The sequence below is a fragment of the Puccinia triticina genome, chromosome 9A, assembly GCF_026914185.1.
Source record: "Puccinia triticina chromosome 9A, complete sequence".
NCBI classification, from domain to species: Eukaryota; Fungi; Basidiomycota; class Pucciniomycetes; order Pucciniales; family Pucciniaceae; genus Puccinia; species Puccinia triticina.
In genome coordinates, this window is record NC_070566.1 from 6,903,054 (window position 1) to 6,920,523 (window position 17,470).

Consider the following 17,470-nt stretch of genomic DNA (forward strand, 5'->3'; position numbering starts at 1 on the left):
TCCCTGATACCAGTGAGTCTCTTGTAGTGAGGAGCATTTTTCCTCCTCACAGCTAGTAGCTTGACCCCTCCCTGGGGTTCCTTCTCCTTTTTGGTTGCCTCAGAGCTTTTCTCCTCCAGGCCTCAAACCTCACTCAAGCTTTCTTCCTTGAGTCCTCATCTGTTCTCCAGTTGTCTTTTCAACATCAAGGGTTTTTGGGGATTGGTCAGTCCATGGGTGACCCGGTTCACGGTGGGGATGTAAGTGATCTAGGAATCTGAAAATCAGGAGTTGCTCCAGAAGCATAATGAAGATGAAGACAACTTGGCCTTCCAACAGCATCTTGCTAAGACCAAAGGCTTTGACTTGACTGGGACCCCAACCAGAGAGCTTGATTTTTACCTCCAAGAGGAAAACATCTTGATCTTGAAGGGAACCCAATTTGTCATACTCAAATGGTGGGACTTAAATTCAATGTGGTTTCCAACCCTTTCTCAACTTGCTCAAATGGTTTGGGTATCCCAGCAACCTCTGTTGCATCCAAAGCAGTGTTCTCCACCTCTGGCCAAGTCTTACACAAATACAGAAGCCACCTCAATCCTGATCCACTTGAGGCGCTTGTCTGCACTCAAGATTGGCTCAAAGATGACAACAAGGATCATGACACATCTGAAGAATAGAAGTGCTTCACAATGTACACATGCTTTTTTTTTCTCTTCTTCATTTCAACCATTGTGATAAGCCATACACATGACCGACAGGGTCCATTTTGTATATAGCCAGTTCAACACAACCTGACCCACCTTGACCGCACCCAGATGATAGATGTCATTAAAAAACATTTTTTCAATCACCTCTCTGGAATGACCCATGGGTCAGCCCATGAACTGATCTACCCTGACCTACTCCACTTGGGATGGGTTGGGTCATGGGGCGGGTCTTGATATTTTAAATCTCTGACCCGACCCGCCCCAACCCATTTAAAAATGGGGCGGGGCGGGTCAGCATTTTTCTGACCCAACTCGGCCCATCCTCATTTGTATTCCGTGCTATCTCCTTCAGGTCCATGCATATGCATGTGACTCCCAGAAATTAGGAGCAATCAGTAGCTGAAACTTTGTTTCTCTTTCAATAGCCATGTCTACAATTGACAAAGAGCAAATTCAACCCAAGAAAAACACCTCACCAAAAAGGTAAACAGTGATCTTGGGTTCTTCATAAGCTGAGGGATGAGCCGCTGACTAGAATGACTAAATCTTCCAAACACAGCAAGCGCAATCCTGACGCCACTGTCTTATTTATTGCTGTGTTTCTATACAGAGAAATATAAAAATTTATTTTTCTTCTTTATACATATAATATATTGTAAAATTAACCACAGAAGTGGACTTTTCACACAAAATAACCTACAGTCACCCACTGGAATGACCCCTCTATCTCCACTGGTTTAGGATTTACACAGATTTCAACCTGTCACGGGGAATGTTTCTCTTGCTTATTGTTCTTCAAGCTCATTTGTTATTACATATGCATAATGAACATGCATAATGTTGCTTGTATTCATAATACCCTGTGGGGTTGTACCCATTCTGTTGTAGGTAGCACCCTGTTTCTTTAGGGTAGGTCCCTTTGAGGCTGTGCTCCTGTCAAACTACACGTTGTAGGGATGTACCCCATTAGCTATTTAGCCCACCAAAGCTTGTTCCCCTGGAGCTAAAATCCCTAACCCACAGGTATAAAAGGTGGCCTCTCTCCAGCCATTTGATCCTCATGCTGGCAATTCCCCCCACATCACACCATATCACTCCTCATGACACCGAGTTATATACTACCTACAATTTCATATTATTACTCATACAAGTGCAATAAAAAGTCTAACACATTTTTATCACCATCAATATAACAAGTGCCTAGTGCCAGTACCTTGTCCTTGGTTTCAATCCTGGTTGAAGCATAGTGCTCCCACACCCTTCATGCCTCACCTGAGCCAACCCATGTTCCACCCCCACTCTTGCCATTGATAACAATACCTCACCCAACTTGCAACGGTGGGCCAGCTACGCTAACCGTAGCGTTAGCGTGGCGTAGCGTAGCGGAATTCCGCTAAATTTTAGCGTAGCGTTAGCGGAATTGCGCCTTTCTACGCTAACGCTACGCGCAAAGGGTGCGCAGCTAATTTAGCTGTTAGCGTAGCGTTAGCGCAGATGCGCGCAATTGCGCTAACGCTACACACGCAGGGCGCAAAAGAGCGCGCGCTACGGTGCGCCACAGTGCTTTTAGCTGAAAAAAAGGCCTTTTTTTCCGCTAAAAGCGCTGTAGCGCAGCGTAGTGACTGTAGTGGCGCGCTAACACTAACAAACAATTGGCGCGCTGTTAGCGCCGCTGAAACGTAGCGCAGCGTAGCGGCGCTAACAGCGCGCTAACGCTACTCAAAATGAGCGGGCGCTTTTTGCCGCTACGCTAACGCTAAGTGGCCCTGTAGCGTAGTGTAGCGTAGCGGCTCACCGTTGACCTAACCTTATTCCAATTCCCCTTCTTCAAATATTCTTCACTAACACTCATTGATACTCTATACATCACACATATTGATTGAACAACTTCATCCTGAGCCAACCAATCCTATCACGTTATTAAAACTTGCCAAGCTTACCTTGGTGGGTCTTGTTGTTGGGTAGTTAGAAGGGCAGAGCTTGCAACTCCACCATCCCCTTCTCCATTCAGCAAAAGTGTTTCACAACAACCAATTTTGAGTCTGACAGCACCTTAGACCACCGTATTGGTCCCAGCCTCATCAGCAGGATCTCCACCGCACCGGTTGGTAAGTTCCTTGGTGCAGAGCCCCATAAGTGTTTCATAGCCCTTATTCATGGTCCTGTAACTCAGCAGACCAAAGCAGTGCAAGTGCACTGGCCACTTGTGTTGGTGTCCCTCCCAGAGATAAGTGTCCCAGTCTTGAACTCCTGGTCCAAGCTGTGCGGCAGCCCAAACATTCTCTTTCATCTCTAATAGTAATACCAGAGTTGGCCTCTGTCCCACTCTTAGGTACATTCAATGTTTTTCTTTTTATATAAGTCTCTGAGTTTGTCAGATAGACCACATAGTCCTAACTAGCAATATAATCTTAGTAGAGAATAACGATTTCGACCCGGGTACAGTTGGCACCCGGGTACCGGGTACATTTTTTTTTCCAAAGCAGGGACCAAGTACTGCACCTGGCACCGCCTGGCGGGTACCAGCGGTCCTTGGGGCGGGTACCGGTGGTACTTTGTGCCTTTTTCTCACGTACTTGGCCTACGGCACTGGGGACACCAATTCCCCAAAGTCCAGCTTGCCAAGAGGCATGTCTCTTGGCGAGCTGGTCAAAGTCCAGCTTGCCTAGATGAATACACACCTCTCTGCGGACCGGGCTTTGACCAGCTCACCGGGAAGAACACCCTTGGCGAGCTGGTGTAAAAATTCAGCTCGCCAGGAGGTGTGTGTTCCACTCGGCGAGCTGGACTTTGACCAGCTGGCCAAGAGACATACCCCTTGGAGAGATGGATTTCTAGCCGAGAGGTGTAAATTTCTCTTGGCGAGCTGGTCAAAGTGCAGCTCGCCGGGAGGGATGCATTCCTCTTGGCGAGCTGGTACAAATCCATCTCGCCGAGAGGTGTGAATTTCTCTCGGCGAGATGGTCAAAGTTTGGCTCGCCGGATGCAATGTATTAGGCACAGGCTCCAGCCCCTGCCGCATCGAGAGGCACTTGAGCGGGTACCTCAAGCAGTACCCAGGTACCCCCCCCCCCCCCCCCCACTTTTCACAAATAAACAGGCACCTGGCACCGCCCGGCGGGTGCTGGGTACCTAGCAACGGGTCCAAACCGTTCTTATCTACATCTTTTTACTGTGAATTTTTTTATTTAGCACAGTGCTTGTCTGACAGTGCAGAGCAGCGCTCCCAAAAACCGCAGCGCTGACCGCTTTGCTGCACTGTTTGCAGCGAAGTGGTTTCACCGTTGTTTGGAGGCAATATTTTCTTTCCTGTGAAAGCTGGATGAAAAATATTGTAGCACCTGAAAGGTCCCCCAAAATAATTTGTCTGATAAATATCTTGAGTAAAAGTTTGAGAAAATATTTCTCTTGCCTATGAAAAGTTGAAAGAAATATTTTGAGAACTTTTTGATGCCAATCCTGGGATATTGGATGGGCTATCCCACAGAACATGTGGTGCCAAAAGTCCCATTTCAAGATAAAACATAGTATAGTCTTTAAAATAGCATTAGTATAGTAGCCAGTACACCATGGCTGCAAGCAAACATTTTGAAGTGGTTGTGGTATGGTTTCCAAAACGTTTGCAATAAAATTGGTACAATACATTGGGGCGAAGCCCCCACAGAAACCGCTTTGAGAAGATTGGGGAGATATTTGAACAAAAGTTCAGAAACCGTCACCCAAACGGAATTGAAACTGATAAAGTTGGGATGTGGTTCTCTCAACTTTATAAGTTAGCACAAACTAGAGAATGTCAAATTGGACCCGGGTACCGGTTGCACCGCCGGTACCGTCGTGTTTTTTCCAAAAAACAGGCACCCGGACCCAGACACGGCACCGCCTGGCGGGTACCAGCGGTAATTAAGGCGGGTACCACGGGTACCACCAAGGCTATTTTTTGAAATTTCCTCTGTGCACGTACATTTCTGATTTTATCTGCTGTGAAGGCATGCATAACTATTTATTTAAAACTTTAATCAACTTTCAAATGATGTAAAAGACATTTATTTAACTCAAGCAACTACTATCATTGAATCACTGCGGGGGCGAGTGAAAATATCAAAGATTTATGGAAATCAAGTAACTAGGCTTCTTTTGTGGTGGAAACAAATCAATCTTCATCCAAAACAATCACTTTTCTTTTCATTTTTTTCCCAGTCTTCACTGAATCAGCAATTCCCGCTTTCCATGAGGCCAAGGCGCCTTCTTTTATCAGGTTGTTTTTCGAGTAGAATGCCACGGTCATCCCCCTACTTATTGAGATGGGTGCAAGTTGGTGACGCTTTGCCAAAACATAATCTCGACCAAAACTAAATTTTCGCTCCACATGAACGGATGTTGCTAAAAGTCAAGTACAAGAGAAATTAGATTGAAAATTCCAAGAATTTCAATAATGTTCAGCTCACCTGGACAGCTTAGAACATCCAGAGCCATATTGATGAGGGCACCATGCATGTTACCCGCACGCTTCTGTGCAATCCACCAATTGAGAGGATTGACTGGCTCGCTGCCATCCAGGATAAGTCCTCCGGCAAGCCAGATATCAAATGTGTTGGTCAAGCCGCTTCCCCCTTGTGCAGCCGCAGCGTTTCCCAGGATCGCAAGCACACTAGTCTTGGGCTTTTAAGAGATAAATAGAAAGGTTAATCAGATTTACCGGGGGTTTTTCATGTAAAAGAAGGTAACTTGCCTTGGAAGTGGAAATCGGGGCAGTCACGGGATTTGGCTGTTGTTGGGGCTTGTAAAACAACGTCCACATTTCCCGGGCTAAGCGGATGGCTTTGGAAATCCACTTGGGCTCCCATAACGCCAACTTGAAGTACTCATCCTTAAAAGACGGGTGCAGCACTGCAAAAATGATGGGGTTAGTAAATGAAAAATGTGGTTGAAAAAAGAAAGAAAAATAATCACAAATAGAAATTCTGTAGATAGGAGAAGAGTCAGTTAAGCTATAGTATTTGTTTGTTAGCTTCAATCCATATTGGCAGGCATTCCTCAGTGCTGGCGGTTATTTGAAATCACTGATAACTGTTGATAGGTGTTCAGTGATTTGGTCAATGTAGACTACAATGTTTGATAGGCGAGATGATCCGGCGGTGGATACTTGAAGCGTCAACTCCTGGAAAATGCCAAGAACGTGGACCAAATCACGCGCTAAGTCCATATCAGATTTATCTAAATGATACTTGCGCTTGAGACTGTGTCGCTTATGCCTCTGCCACTCAAGGCTGTGTGGATCCCAGAACACACATGTCAGGTTAATTTGACCCCCAAGTGGAGGGAATAGGGAGGACACACACTGCAGATTTGCACCAAATGATGCTGTTGAGTTGAGCAAATGTTGAGTTCCACCGAGTACGTACATCCCTTTCCACACTATGGGGAGTCTTATACTCCTTCTCCTGAAAAATCTCTGTAAACTCAGCCTTTGAATTTGGAGAGAACGGTAGCTTCTTAGCGACAGCACAAAACTGTAGAAACAAATGGTAAGTTTTTTGGGAACTAGTTTGACTGCAAAGTTCTTTACCTTCGCCAGTGTTAGTTTGCAGCAATCAGTAGTATAGCAATCTCCTTTGTCTTCTTCGCTAGCTTCATCGATGTCGGCCTCACTGAGTGAATCACTCCCGTCATCTTCTTCTCCTTGAACGGATTCATTCTTGTCATCTCCATCTGTGCAGGGGGGAGCAATATCACTGTCGCCCCGGGAGAGACTAGAGCAGCGTGCAAAACATGATTCAACAATGAAATTATCAGCAAGAAGCAGGAGGAAAGAGAGTCGGACTTACTTTCTGATTTGATCCTCGGTATCATCATCTTCAGATTGTGACTCATGTGAGTCACAATTGGCATCAGTTGAGCTTCTATTATTAGCATCTCTCTTCTTTGCCTTATTTCCAAACGGCCGGAGAATTGCCTGGGCTATCAGGTTGAGGATGTGGGCAAAACAGCAAATCCATTGTGGCTTGCCCGTAAAACGTGCCCACTTGAACTTCTTGATCTCCCTTACCATTACTTCGTTGTTTTTAGCATTGTCGCTCACAAGACCACAGATCTAAAAATCAAACTTGATTGTTAGTATTTAGGAACATTACAAAAGGGAAAAAATGAAACCGTGGTCACCTTGTTCTGAATTCCAAATTTCTCCACAACTATCCTAACAGTCTTAGCCAAGTACTCACCGGTATGACTACAAGAAAGCCGAACAAAATCTAGTGGCATAGCCTCTAGTTTTGTATCACCAACACCGACTTTGACTAATCAGTAGATGACCGTGCCCAAGATATCAAAGCCATTTGGCGACTGCCATGCATCTACTCCAAGATACAAGGCTCCTTGGTGCTCCTACATGCATAAAATGTTATAATATGCAATAATATAAGAAGACTGTTTAGAATTGGACTCACATTCAAAACAGTGCGGTATTTGTCTTGTATCGCCAAGTATAGCAAGTGGATATCCTTTGAAATATGCTATGGTTTTGGCAAATTTCTTAAAACCACTGGATGGAGGATTGCTTTGTGGGCATGGTCTGCGAGTGCTGAAAACGGCCAAGCGGCCTCGGCACACCATATTGCGCATAGTTGGGGAACCTAAGAAGTTTAACTGTCACTTTTCTGATCTCAAGAAGAGAAAAGTTGGGCTTACCTCCTTTGGATCAATGTCACCGGTGCCTTTTATTCCTAGAGAAGCCAATGATTGAGTGGAGTTAGCTTCCCAGTGTTTGCGCATGCAGATTGAGGCATGTTTGATCAGATTGCTGCAAGATGAGTCCCCGGTTGGACAATTGATCTTTGTTCCACATCTGATGCTGAATGTCAGTCAAGATCCAAAGTTACCAATATAAAAATAAATGGCTTACAATTTGCATGGATAAGCTATCATGCGCTGTGGTGGCCAATATGGAAGACAAGCTCAATGTTCAGTTTCCGTGCTCACGGGCAGCAGTCCTCAAGATTCTCAGCTTCAAGAACCTTAAGTCTCAGCTCTCAAGTCACCAATCCCCAAGTCTCAAGGCTCTCAGACCATTCCTTCTCCCCCCCCTTTCTTTTTTTCCTTTTTCTCTTCTCTCTGTCCTCCCTCCTCCTTCTCTTTCTTGGTCCTAACACAGCTCGTGCTGTGGGTTTTATTCCCTGTCCTTTGCTTTTGATCTATTTCTTTTCTTTCTTCTCTTTGGTGTGTGTCATCTCTTTTTCATCTTTTAGGCTGTGGTTCTTTCTTTTCTGTATACTCTATTTCCATTCTGCTGAGTTTGTTGTTCTGTCTTGTTTTGGTTTTGTTTTCTGTTCTCCTTTTGTGTTCTTGTCTATTTGTGTTGTGTGCGCGCGCATGGCGCGCAAGGATATGATGAAATGTATGTGACATGTGAGTCCAAGTTCGCGGAACTTGGAGGAGGGGAGCGGCATGGCATTCTGATCCGCCATCAAATCTTATTGATCCTCAGAAGTCGAGAATCCGAGTCCAACGAGCCCCCTTCCCTTCAACAAATCCCTCCTTTCATCCTGGAATCTTCAACAAAACCGCCGCCAAGAATCCAATCCTCGGCAAACTCTCAAAACCACCCCCATCACAAGCTATCAACTCGAATCCCCCACAACTCATTCTTGGATCATCCGTGAGGGCAGCCACCGGGCACTTTTCCCCTCCCAGCGCTGTCGCCGGCCTAGCACCGGACGAAGCTCCATAGCGCCTGCCATGCTTATCCAGTTGATTTGAAAGCTGGGGTACATTGTACGAACCATAGCTTGAGCTCCGGCCATCTTTGGCGATCTTCTGAGCTCGTCCTATATTCAAATAATCTTTTGTAAGATCAGGCTAAGATAAAATGGGAGGAGTTTCTTGCACTCACGTAACTCCTCCTCTTTGGTGATTGTCTGACTGGGTGGTGGCTGAGTACTGGTTGGAGTTTTGATTTGGTCTGATTGCTGGGCTTGGCTAGGAGTTTCTTCTTCTTCCAGAGTATCTTGGGTTGGAGATGTAACCAATGATCGGGACTTGCGTCTTTTGCGGTCGGGAGCCATTGTTATTGCTGGTTAGTCACTGGTTGGTTAGTTGAGATTAGGAGCCACAGGGGGTGTGCAAGGCGGGGGAATACATATCTATCAATTTTCAATGACAGGTTTGTGTATGTTGCATGTCACAGGCTACATGGCTGCCGGACCGTAATAGGTAGGAGACGGTACTTGCAGCGGTACCCGGGTACCGCACCGCTTTCCACCAAGAAAGCAGGCACCCGGACTTGGACACGGCACCGCCTGGCGGGTGCGGGGCGGGTGGCGGCGGTACCCGCAAAGCGGTACGGGTACCGCCAAACGGGTACCGAATGACATTCTCTAGCACAAACGTTTATGTGAATGTCTCAAACGTTTCCAACAACAAGGAAGGTTATGGGAAAAGTTTGGATAACCACGCAACTCAATTGACAACGTTTTTGGAAACAGCAAAGGTTATGGAAAACCGTTGCAGTTTCCGTGAACGTTACGGAAAATGTTATTGGAATTGCCGAGTGCTCCCAAAACTCATCGCTTCACCCTGCAAAACGTTTTGCCTAACGTTTCCAGCCGCCAATCCCGTATTAATCCAATCAACCAGTTGTAGAGTAGACATTCATCATATGTTGTATTGCGCCATCATAGTAATATAAGGATAAGAAACTGAGATAGACAAGATATAGACGACTATGCAAGACTGTCAAATGGAGCTAGAACCAGCCATTGCCAATATACACGACAACATATAGACAGACCTAAAACCTTGATCAAAGAGATAGATAGGATAGAAAACAAGATAGATAGACGACGTGACAGGCAATCAAAGTGGTAGATAGGATAGACAAAGAGATAGATAGACAACGGACAAGATACTAGGAGAACTAAGATATGTCTCATAAGATACTAGGAGAACTAAGATATTTCTCATCTTCATCCGCATGAAGGCTGCGGTTGACAATGAGAATTGGGGAAAACAATTGCCGAGAGAGAGACAGCAAGTATGAGGAATCCAAGCCCGGCTACATTTGCTCAAGGTCCAATGTATCTTCAGGGGGAGGCAATGCTGGATCTTGACCTTGGCGCCGAACCTGTTGATTCTTGTATTCAGCCTTGATTTCTTCCTTGGTTGGCAACACAAAGTCAGAAGGGTCGACATTGTCAACCGTTCTGGTTTTGTTCCACATGGCTAAATCCTTTTTCAGGATGAGCCGAGCAAATGCAAAGTGGTACAGGCGCGGCTTACCGATCCGCATGTAGAGGCTGTTGTCCAGTTGATGCCAGAAGGTCACCTTGCTGCCTTTGTCACGTGCAATACAATTGAGGTTGAAAACCATTCGCATGTGGGCCAGTCGAGCCTTGGCCGGCGCCTTCACCTCCGCATTGATCTTCTTGGGGCAGGCATCCTTGTAGCGCGGCAGCATTCCTGAGAACACACTCTTGACGAGGTCAAATAGGTTGGGGACCGGAGGGGGTGGTTTGCCCGTGGTTGGGAGGTTGGATGCAAGGAGACCAACCAGTTTGTGCTTCTTGGCCTTCAGGTCATTGGTGATAAGGGTGTTGAGTTGCGAGTTCCACACGTCATTTTCTTGCCAATTGGCGGGAAATTGGGAGAGGAATGCCTGGTCCTGCTCAATCGCAAACACATTTGATCGATTGAAAGCAAGCAAACACATTTGATCAGCTGCGGGTCCAGGCTTACAAGGGAGGAAAAATAAATGACCCACCTTCATGGTTGTGAAAGGTGTGACAGCTCCGTTGATACGTTGTCCACGGAGGCGGCCATAAGTGTCAAGAGTGCCATCAAGTAGGATGATACAAAGATATGTGTGCACAAAGTTCTTGAGGGACCCCACCACTTCCAATTTGGGAGCCAGTAGGGTTGTGCTTGCCGGTTGACTCGCTTCCTTGGTGCGGGATTTCAACTTGCTCACCAGCTTCGTGACCATACCGGATTGGATGTCCTCAAGCCCCGCAAGAATCATGATGATGGCTGCTGGCCATCTCTCGTGCTCGGGTATCTATTTTGTTTGTGATTGGGGGGGGGGGGGGCATAATGTCCCACAATGAGAGACAGGTCGGTCACCTGGGGAGGAATTACGGCAAGGAGGACTGTACTGACTATTGAATTACATTAAATACTGGCGCGGCAACCCTGATAAACTCCTTGGCGTTGGAAATGTTGGCACGAAGCGTGCCGATGTTGTCTCCAATGAATGTGAGAGTATTGGGACGTACCAAAGCCAACAAGTTTTCTGAGCGGCTCGAGTTCCAGCTCGTCGCGGCGGAAAGGGGCCGCTCCAATGCAGCTGGGCTGCTCATGCCTGCACCTCCAGTCGGGGGAAGGGGCCCGGAAGCCATCTGGTTTGGTCTGCGGCTTTGTTCAGGTGACGCCGGTCGTGACGGCGGCTATAGAGGTATGGGCTTGGGCGTGGGTTAGTTGGTGCTGGCCGTGGTATGAGTGGGTGGGCGCTGGGGGAGTACCATTCAGCATTATACCCCGAGCAAAGAGGAGAGGAACATTTAGCTTACTTTTGGGATTCATTGGGGGCCTGGGCGCCATGGAGTGTTGGTATGATGTGCCTGAGGCCGGCCCGGGGCCTGCGGTCTGACCGGTAGTGTTATCGTTAGCTGGGGGGCCTTGGAATCCCCCTTGGCTTGTCATCATGGGCAATGGCAATCCACCTGGGGCCCTGTGGTGCGTGCTAGACTGAAGCGGTGCACAAGCGGCGAGAGCTGGTTGGTGTTCATCGTGTAACAAGTCCCACCCATCTCCTCCTGGCATTGGCCAGTTACCACTAGCGTTGGGGCGAGGATAGTTACCGGCAGCATTAGCGTTGGGGCAAGGATAGTTACCAGCAGCGTCGGGCCGAGGATTGGCTAGTTGCGAGTGATCCATAGGTCTTGGCTGGGGTCTGGGGATGGATCACGACGGAGGGGTGTGTCTGGCGGATTCAAGCGGACTTGGTGGATCAGGAGCGAGGTATACATCTCCAATGCGGTCGGGGGAAGGAAACATTGGGGACTTACTCGGCAACACCGTTATCAACCAGGACAGTCAACGTGGCAGGAGGTTCTGGCGGGGTTGAGGCAGTTTGTATCAGCGGTGGAGGTGCAGCTATCAGCTGGGGTCTGGGGATGGATCACGACGGAGGGGAGTGTCTGGCGGAGTCGAGGGGACTTGGTGGATCAGGAGCAAGGGATACATTGATGCGGTTGGGGGAACTTGGATACTGCGGAGAGAGTATGCGCAGCGCTAAGGCTCCCCTCCACTCCGGTGTGGGCAGTTTTCCCCCCTTTATTTAAGGACTCTATTTGAGTGCCAATAGACACTATCCCACCACTTCTGGAGCTTGCTGAACCCATAGTTCAAAAGTTGAAGTAAGTTAACCTATCACCTTTATGACAAAAATCTGTAATGATTGAGCAGATAAAATTGCAGTGAATTGGCCACAGCAGGTAGTATTGCTTATGATTCAAGTGTTAAGAAAGAAGTCATGTTCATGACTTTTATGCTTGCATTTGTTGGAGATTCACCCATGGCTGCCGAAGTTACCAATACGCCAAACCCAGGAACCTCCAACAACTCCTGTTGCATGTGCAGACTGCAATGCCCTCAAGGGGAGGAAAGATGCACAATGGAATACCTCAGACAATTTTTTGGCCACCCTCATATGCCACCACCACGCACATGGCAAGAAACAATAGACAATACATATGAATTATGGGAAAAATCCCAATCAGGCACCCAAAAGGAATTTGAAAGAAAGCATCAAGCATATGGAATCAGGGACCGCATCAATTTTGCATTAATTGACCTGAAGCGCTCTGATTATGAAGAAAGGTTGAGAATAGTCAAAATGCAGGCAGATACTCCCAAAAGGATGATTAACCCCTTTGCTCATTTGATAGCATTTGATGGTTGCAAGGATACTCCAATAGAAATACTACATGTCAGACTTCTTGGGTTTGTCAAATACCTTTGGAAAGATTTCATGGGTCAACTGAAAGAATGTGATCACCCAGAACTGGAAGCTTGCTGGCGCGCATTCAATACAGAAGGAATGAATGGTCCTCCAATACAGCCACAATCTATGATTCAGTATTACAAAAGCCTCATAGGGAAAGAATTCAGACTGATTCTTCAGGCCACCCCTCTTGTGTTATTCCCCATGATGAATGAGCAACAGCAGGAAATCTGGACTTCACTGTGCCAAATTGCAAGTATGGCATTTCAGACTCACATAAACAATATGGACAAATTCATTTGGGAAATGGAAAATCTAATTCATCTATTCTTATATCACGTGTGTATCATGAATGGCAGGTGGGCAAACAAACCAAAATTTCATCATATCTTGCATCTTCCCGAATCAATATGCAGATATGGCCCAGCAAGCTTGTTTGCCACTGAAAAATTTGAGAGTTTCAATGGGGTGATAAGGAATGCCTCCATTCATTCCAACCGCCAGAGCCCAGGCAGGGATATAGACACCTGCTTCAACAACTTCAACATAATAAGTTTGTTGTTATCAGGAGCCATACTATATGATCATGAGCACCTTAGATATTTTCAAGCATCCGAAGTACAAGCACTTTTTGATAATAATGTGTTTATCCAAAAATCCATGGGATACAATTCACATTGGTTTGGATCCAGCCAACTCAAACCAACCATTCATGGTCATAGGGGGGCACGCAAAGCAGGGGAACTTGTCCCAGTGCCTCTGTTGAGGAATTTCCCCACACTCCTCATCACAAAGGTTCAAGCTGTCAAATTGGATGATAAGGAAGTCATCCGCGATGGTACTTTTGTCTTGGTGAATCCCATTTGTCTCAATTATGCAAGTTTTTGGACTAACCAAAAATTTTGTGGATGGAGATAACAGACCCAATACCGTATGTTTCCCAATGGTATTATTGGATGTGTGGATTCCATATGGGAAGTGGGAAATAATCAGTTCTATGCAAAAATACAGAGATGCATCAAATCAGGTACTCAGCCAGAGAATCAGATGGCAATTCTGGTCAGGGAGTTAAGTTTTTATTATGAGCCTGCACAGGTGAGCCATCAATGCAAATTAAGTCTTGGAAAATGCTAATCATATTAATCATGAACTCTCATTATACTAGGCAAATTGTGGCTGCGCCGCTGCTACAGGCTTTTTTACATGGACATTACTCATCAAGTCTAAACACATCTTAAGCAGAATGCCCTTAAGGAATGATTCAAAAAGTAAGAGCTTGCTGCAAAAGAAAATGAGCCATGACCCAAATTATAGCTAGCTCTGGAAGTAATGTTACATGATAGTTAAATGCAAGTTTCATCACAAAAAATGGCAGATGAAATTGATAAGCAATGAACACTATTTGGTTATATTAAATGGGGCCCAAATGGACAATGAATGAATTGGTTGGCGGAGAGAGGATACTATTACTGCAAATGAAATTACAGGAATGGCAATACACACATTAAAAATTATGAATTTTGATTGTGATATGGTTTTGTAGGCTTTTCTTTTAACCGTTAATGTGGATGCCCTAGCAAAGCACACATTTTCCCAAAAGCAGTCGTTGATAATTCAGCCAAATGATCAGGGCATCATAAAACAGATTTATGAGATGCAGTGATGCTCAGAAGTCAATGATTTCTGCTTATGAAAATTCAACATTGGGTACGCAATGAGCCCAAAAACAGCTGTTGATGATGCATCAACAGGTTGCGCGTAGATAATTGTGGATTGTGAATGTTTCCCAAGTGTGCACATTTAGAGCTGTTAAACAGACAAGGAAGTGAGAGATATCAAAGAGAGAAATACAAAGGTCTGAGTTTATGACAGTGCACATGACTATTGCGCGCTTCATTTATCAACAAATAGCGGACAAGAAAATTGTCTATCAGGTGGATGTGATTTCAAACATTGTGCCAGCCAAATCTCCTATTGAAAAGGTTTTTCTTTGTGGTGCAGGTACTAAATTCAGAGATACATCTTGATCAGGTCCAATTATTTTTTCAACAAAATTTCCACTTTTTCAAATAACATAATTTCAAAGCAATGCAAAAGACACATTTGGATTAACCTCTTGAAAAACTTCACTTATTTTTTGGACCTCATTACCACTTTTCCAAGTACACTTTTGTAAAAGCAGAGTGAGCCAAACATGCTGAACGGGTAATGATTTCCGCGCATGCGCATCAGCACGTGGAGCATGTTCAGGCGGGCGACCGTCGCGACTCCGCGAGCAAGGCTTCGTCGGCCTCTGCGCCGGAGACATTGTTGACGATTGTCGCGCCCGCTGCGACGAGTGCTTCGGCCGTTTCCGCGCGGAAAGTGCCGATCGTACACACGCAGCTCCCGGATCACCGGTACCGTCCGTCGAATTTCTGTCTCCAACGACACCTCCGTCGCGCCTGGTTGAGTGCGCCCCTGCGCGAGCGTGCTTTAGCGAGTTCCGCACCGCATCCTCTACATCAAGGAGTCCCCTCCACCCGAGAACGAGTCCGTTGTGCAGTTCACAATCGACATCAGATGAGTGTGGCTGCTCAGATCCAAGGGCCAACAGCCCGCTGCGGTCAAATTCGTCTTCCTACCACCGCTGGCCATCTCTGTCGATGTGCTAACATTTTGCTTCAGATCAGCCAGTCTTGTTTTGATTAGCTTCTGCGTCTCTGGATGGATCATTTTCCTGGCCCCACTGGAATGAACGAAAGAATTTTACAACCTGAGTCGAGTTGATTGACAAGATCATTAGTTAGATGAGGAAGAAAAATGATGATGATGGTGGTGGTGGTGATGGAAAGGATGGATTGACAGACTCAGTGAGAGGGTCTAATACAAATTTCCGTTCGACGATGCCGATGTGAGGGATTCTCAGGTTTTCTTGCCGGGCGATGTCAGAGTTGTACAATATGATGTTAATGACGATCGGACACGAGCTGTTTGCGGCATATTTTTGAGGATCCTGCCTTAATCAGCCTCAATTCCTTTTATGAGTATTAAGAGTTTGTGCAGCAATAGTGAAATGGATATCTAAAGGGAGACAAATGATCAAATCAGGGTACACACTCTTTTTTCACTTTCTGTCGCTCTTAAGGAGATGATATGGATAGACAAATGTAAATTTTGGAAGAACGCGAAGAGCTGAGATAATAATGATTTTATCCTAATAAGCGACAACTCTCGACAACACAGCTTAAATGCTCCAGCAACACACCTGAGATAATAATGATTTAATCCTAATAAGCAACGACTCTCGACAACACAGCTTAAATGCTCCAGCAACACACCTGCGGCGACGCAGGGATTGTTTTTGATTTGATTTGATTTGTTTTTGATTGGTGTTTGAGGGACGCGCACAAGAGAGATGAATATCTATCTTATAAAAGGATTGAAAAGAGAAAAGGACGGAGTAGGGATGATGAATCTTGTTTGTTAGTTTGGATATTCTTGGTGTCTTGAGATGGTGAAAGGTTGTTGATGTGCTTACTAGTCTCTTCCTCACAAGTAGAATGATGTAAACGCGTGAGGAAAAGACCAGTAAGGTTGCAAAAGCTTGAATCGCTTTTGATGGGCGGTTCGAAGTGGGGTTAGGGTTTCAATTGGTATTTTCCGGATGCTGGTGAGAATTGGAAGTATTGCTGCGTATTCATAATGAGACAAGTGAATATTCATAATCTAACAACAAACGTTACAAGCCTTGTTGAGGAGCTCATGTTTGTTGGTGACATACATGGGTTTGGATTGATAGACAAAGCTTGAGTTGATTACACGGGTTGAAGGATAGTGGGTGGAGAGGGAGTGGAAGCTCTGGAGCATGTTGTAGATGTTTATTTCAAAGTAATGCAAAAGTTGCATTTAGTTTAACGTCTTGAACAGCTTCACTTAATTTTTTGGACAGCATTTACTTTTCCAAATGCACTTTTGTAAAAGCAGAGCGATTCAAAACATGTTGAACGGGTAATGAAACATAATTACAAAGCAGCACAACTTTAAGATTGGAATCGATGAGGTGCGGACTACCTGTTTGACAGGTGCAATTAAGCGCGGTGGTAACTTGCATATGTGACTATGCGACGAAATTGCTTTTCACAAATAGCAAAAGGCAAAGTCCTGCTCCAATCATGAGTTGCAGCCCCCCAAATGGAAAAGAGCTGCCTATTCGACGAAGGAACTGGTAAGGCCGCTGGGAGGTATTGACTGGGACTTTGGGAGATGCGTTGGCCAACGGTTAGATGATGATTCCTTTTCCAATGGGTTGCAGTATGGAGGGCCTGACACGCCAATCATGCCAAAACAAATAAAAAACAAAAAACAAATTTTTGAAAATGATAAATCCATTTTCCAATGAATCCAAGCGCCAGAGTTGCCATACAAGTACACAAAACTTCCTGCAATCTTCCAATGCCCCCACTTACAATTGTTTCAGGAGCATATTGGGCTTCTGCATGTGGAAGGGTCCGCACATCAACACATAACCTATCTGTGAAGGCTACCCTATTATTCAGTTCGCTATAAGTTTGGCTATGAAATTATCCAAGAGGATAATTCGCGGATGCTTGAACAATAGATAAGATTTCAAGTTCTATGCAAGATGCAACCGAACTTGATTCACAATGTTATAAGGTTCTAATTTTCCCAGTTTGATAATTTCTTTGGAATGATAGAAGTAAAGGATAATGATGAGGAAGATAAAGAATATATCGATAAGGAAAAGAAAAGAAAAGGAGGGGGGGGAGAAACAATCCCACAGAAACAG

General features: G+C 45.5%; 2 protein-coding genes across 2 annotated transcripts; one reads left to right on the forward strand and one right to left on the reverse strand.

Annotated features, from left to right (window-relative positions):
• Positions 1-11,096: 11,096 nt before the first annotated feature.
• On the reverse strand, positions 11,097-11,612 carry PtA15_9A693 (uncharacterized protein; the record flags this gene model as incomplete). The annotated part of the gene is made up of 2 exons (XM_053172929.1): positions 11,097-11,185; positions 11,246-11,612. The coding sequence occupies 2 exons, from the start codon at positions 11,610-11,612 to the stop codon at positions 11,097-11,099; spliced, it is 456 nt and encodes a 151-aa protein (XP_053024121.1).
• A 3,277-nt stretch (positions 11,613-14,889) lies between these two features.
• PtA15_9A694 (uncharacterized protein) lies at positions 14,890-15,372 on the forward strand (the record flags this gene model as incomplete). Its single annotated transcript, XM_053172930.1, has 1 exon — positions 14,890-15,372. The coding sequence occupies one exon, from the start codon at positions 14,890-14,892 to the stop codon at positions 15,370-15,372; it is 483 nt and encodes a 160-aa protein (XP_053024122.1).
• Between the last annotated feature and the right edge of the window lie 2,098 nt (positions 15,373-17,470).